Below are 3,924 nucleotides of genomic sequence, written 5' to 3' on the forward strand. Positions count from 1 at the left end.
AAATAAATAAATAAATAAATAAATAAATAAATAAATAAATAAATAAAAAAGGGGCCGGCCCGGTGGCGCACTGGAGAGTGCGCCGCTTGGGAGTGTGGCGGCGCTCCCGCCGAGGGTTCGGATCCCATGTGGAGACCGGTTCCCGATCACTGGCTGAGCGCGGTGTGGGCGCGACACCGAGTGTTGCGATCCCATTACCGGTCAGTAAAAAAGACAAAAAGGAAAAAATAAATAAATAAAAATAAAAAAGGAATAGTTTATAAAGACCTTACAAAGTTTGCAAAGCCTATTACATTTATTATCTAACCTTTACAGAAAGTTTACACTCCTTCACTAGAAGAATAAAGAGCAAGTGTGATGACCCCTCTCCATAAGCCAGCCCTCAAACATCCACCACAGCTTCTCATCTTCCCCAACTGAATGTCTCCTGAGCCCTCAATTCTCCTGGATTCATGGTTCACCTCCCCCTCACTGTCCTGGCTGTCTTCCTCCAAATGCCTCAAGCTTGTCAAAACCACAGTAAGTACATCAGGTCATCTTTTAAAAAGTCACTCACCTCCAGCCTGCTCACAGTGTCTTCATTCCCAACAATTTCGTTCAGCTTTACTGGCCTGTATTTTTCAACCCTGTTTTTTTTAAGGAAATGCATAAAAAAATGTTGACATAGCTATCACACTACCCAAAAGAAACCACTAAAGGGCAATCCTAAGAGCTTTGTCAGAAAATTATATACATTCAATAAAAATATGCCAAATGGTTGCAGGTTTTAAATGTAATGAGGTGCCCAAATGCCATTTGAAAAGTTAAGTGCATGAGAACTGTCCACCAAAGGCTTCAAACTCCCCACAGCAGAGAAACACCTGTTATTGCTGGAGAGGGCCAGAGCAGGCCAGCTGGACCAATGTGACACTGTACAGCAGTATGGTGTGTCCATCACAACAGAGGCCCAGTACACACAGCACTGACATCATTTGGTCTAGCAGACATGGGTGCAACAGAGCCCTTCTCATACTCACCTGCCAGTTTTTGTAGAAACGTGCCAGGTGCACAGCAGGGCTGACTAGACAAAAAACCACAGCCTATGCTGCGTAGAGTGGACAGGCTATTCACACCAATAATTCTCTCTTTTAAATTAACAAGCCAACTATGTTATAAGAGAAAATGACTTTCTCCAGCTCTGAGAATAGAAGTGGTGGTAGAGTCGCAATGATTTGACCTTCAGAATTTCCTTTGTCCTTTATTAAATACACTGATTTATTCTCAGCTTGCAACTTGTACAGGTACTGGTTCTGACCAGAAGTAACTACCTGCAAACAAGCTTGTTTGCCACAAACTAAGAGAAACAGAGACAACTCTCCTCCAAGCCCAGCAGCCAGAGCACGCTTGCTTCTACTCATTTACTTATTCTTCATACTTAGCCCCTTCCAAGTGCCCAGCACTGCGTAAGGATCTTGAGGAGAGGAAAGCAGAAAGTACAGAGATGAACAAAAAAAGGAAAAATAGAATGCAAGCCACATAAGTAATACAAAATTTTTTGATACTGCATTAAAAGGTAAAAAGAAAACACGTGAAGTTAATTTTAGTATTTTATTGAACCTAATCTAGTCAAAGTATTATTATTTTCAACATGGCATCAATATAAAAAAATGACAGTCTTTTTTAATACTAAGAGTAGGCGGTCACGCGAGGTACCCCTTATTGTCATTAGCACTGTTCTGAGCAAGACCCCGGTGGTAGAACGCAGACCGGGCACTCTTGACCCCAGGTGGGTTCTGCGACCCACGTCCCGAGCCTTTCCCAAACAAAAATCTACTCAACGCCACCCTGGGGCTTCCTGCCCCTCTCAGGATCCCCCAAAAGAGCCCCCGACCCCCAGGTTCCTCAGGGGCACGGCCCGCCACTCGCCCACCCTCACGTCCGGATGCGCGCACTGTTTACGGTCCTCACCACGGCAGTTCGTAGTGGCCGGCGCTGCCGGAGGCCTTGCTGGGGGCGGGGGCAGGGTCCTGGGCCCCGCGCTCGCTCGCGCCACTACCGATGGCCTGCACCTCCATTCTCGCGCCGGCTCTTCCCGCCGCCCGAGGCCCCGCCCCGTGACGCAATCACGCAAGCCCCGCCCCTGGCTCGCGGGCGACGAGCGGAAGTCGCGTGCCTGCCCTTTCCGCGCCTGCGCAGAGAGCTCTGGCGAGTCTGGGCGCTCGTCGCTAGCCGCCGCGGTTGCTACGGGAGACCCGGCGTCCGGCCTGGGAGCGAGAGGAAGGCGAGTCCTGACCGCGTCGCCTTCCGGAGAGGCAGGTGGCTCCAGCAACGGGCGTTTGTGTGATTTGTCTGGGAGACCGTGTCCGCAGCGGCCCCTCCGAGGCTGCGCCCCGGCAGGGTGGGAGGAGCAGGGTCCTGTGTGCTGTGCGGCGCCATCCCGACGCCTCCTGGGCCCGACGCTCCAGACTGCTCCGAACGTCAGAGGAGCAGCCCCCGCTGGGTGGCCTCCTGCTCCCGAGCCGTGTTTGGTTCCTGACGTTTACTATCAGGGAACTCTCACTCTGCTGCAAGATGGGGATCGCTCCCGCCCCGGCCCATTTTGCAGAGGAGAAAACTGAATCTGGCCCTCTGTCAGATGGGCTTTGATTTTCATTCAAGAAAAATAGGTACTTCCTATTCACACGTGCTTTGAGCACTGCTTTTGGTTGTTTTTCTATTTATTGAACCAATCTTTCCTCCCATATCCCGAAGGTCATAATAATAATGAATAAAGTCTGTCATTTACTACGTCCTACCTGTGCGCTAGATCTTATCATTTTGGAAGTGGAGACACAGGCTTGGGAATGATTAATTTGTCCAGTGTCGTTTAGGTTGTAAGTGCCAGAGGCAGAATTTATTTCCCACCTTCGTGTCAAAGCTCTTCGTTCAAAATTCAATCCAAGGCTGGCCCGTGGCTCACTCGGGAGAGTGTGGTACTGATAACACCAAGGCCACGGGTTCGGATCCCTATATAGGGATGGCCGGTTCGCTCACTTGGAGAGCGTGGTGCTGACAACACCAAGTCAAGGGTCGCGATCCCCTTACCGGTCACAAATAAAAATAAATAAATAAATAAATAAAATTCAATTCATTTTGCACTTACCGTATTGCATTATAATTTCAGGGTAAAAACTGGCTTCAGCGTCTGAATTGAAGGCAAGGATTGGGACCTGTTTATCTCTATCCCTAGTGCTTAGCACAGGGACTGACACACTGTAAATGTTCCAGTGTCTTTTTTTAAAAATTTATTTTGATTGGAGGTTTTTAATTAGTGCGCTGATAAATTCTGATTTACATTTTTTTTTTACTGAATCATACTTGATTATACATATTTTGGGGGTTCAGAGTTGACATATGTTGATCAAATCAATATTACTAGCATATATATTGTTACAAATCGTACTTATTCCTTATGCCCCTTGTCCAATCCTTCCCTGTCTCCCTCTCCCCTCCCAGCTCTGATAGTCATAGATTTCTTCTCTCCTTCTGAAAGAGTAATGGTTACTCTGTTTATTTGTTGCCTAGATGATCTGTCCAATGCTGAGAGGTGTGATCAGGTCCCCCAATATTATCATAGAGCAGATGCTTCTTCTGTCACTCTGGAATGGGCTTTGTGGAGAGAGACATCCTCTTCTTTTCTTTGGTCTCTGCTGGTGACTCTCCTTGTGTCAATGCACTCCAGTGGCTGGTGCACCATGTGCATGGTGGTTGTGGTGTCTACCTGCTTTCGCAGCAGCCGTGGTTATTGTGGTAGCTGTGGTGGGCCACCCACATGGAGGTGATGTTTTTGGCATGCCCCTTGGTGCTGGCAGTGTGCCTGGTTGTAGGATGGGTTTTCATCACCAGATCCATACCTCAGGGCCAGGGTGGGCCCCAAGGCACTGGTGGTGTGCCTGGTTGTGGGGA

The 3,924-nt window shown here is 48.3% G+C and overlaps 1 protein-coding gene across 1 annotated transcript in view; it reads right to left on the reverse strand.

Moving 5' to 3' along the window:
• The window catches only part of RFC2 (replication factor C (activator 1) 2, 40kDa), a 17,019-nt gene extending 14,965 nt beyond the window's left edge, over positions 1–2,054 (reverse strand). Inside the window, exons 1-2 of the mRNA XM_008570793.1 lie at positions 1,948–2,054; positions 557–626 (exon numbers count right to left, since the gene is read on the reverse strand). Of these exons, the coding sequence (XP_008569015.1) occupies positions 557–626; positions 1,948–2,054 (177 nt within the window). The remainder of the gene's footprint in view (positions 1–556; positions 627–1,947) is intronic.
• Between the last annotated feature and the right edge of the window lie 1,870 nt (positions 2,055–3,924).

Source organism: Galeopterus variegatus, unplaced genomic scaffold (assembly GCF_000696425.1).
Source record: "Galeopterus variegatus unplaced genomic scaffold, G_variegatus-3.0.2 Scaffold631, whole genome shotgun sequence".
NCBI classification, from domain to species: Eukaryota; Metazoa; Chordata; class Mammalia; order Dermoptera; family Cynocephalidae; genus Galeopterus; species Galeopterus variegatus.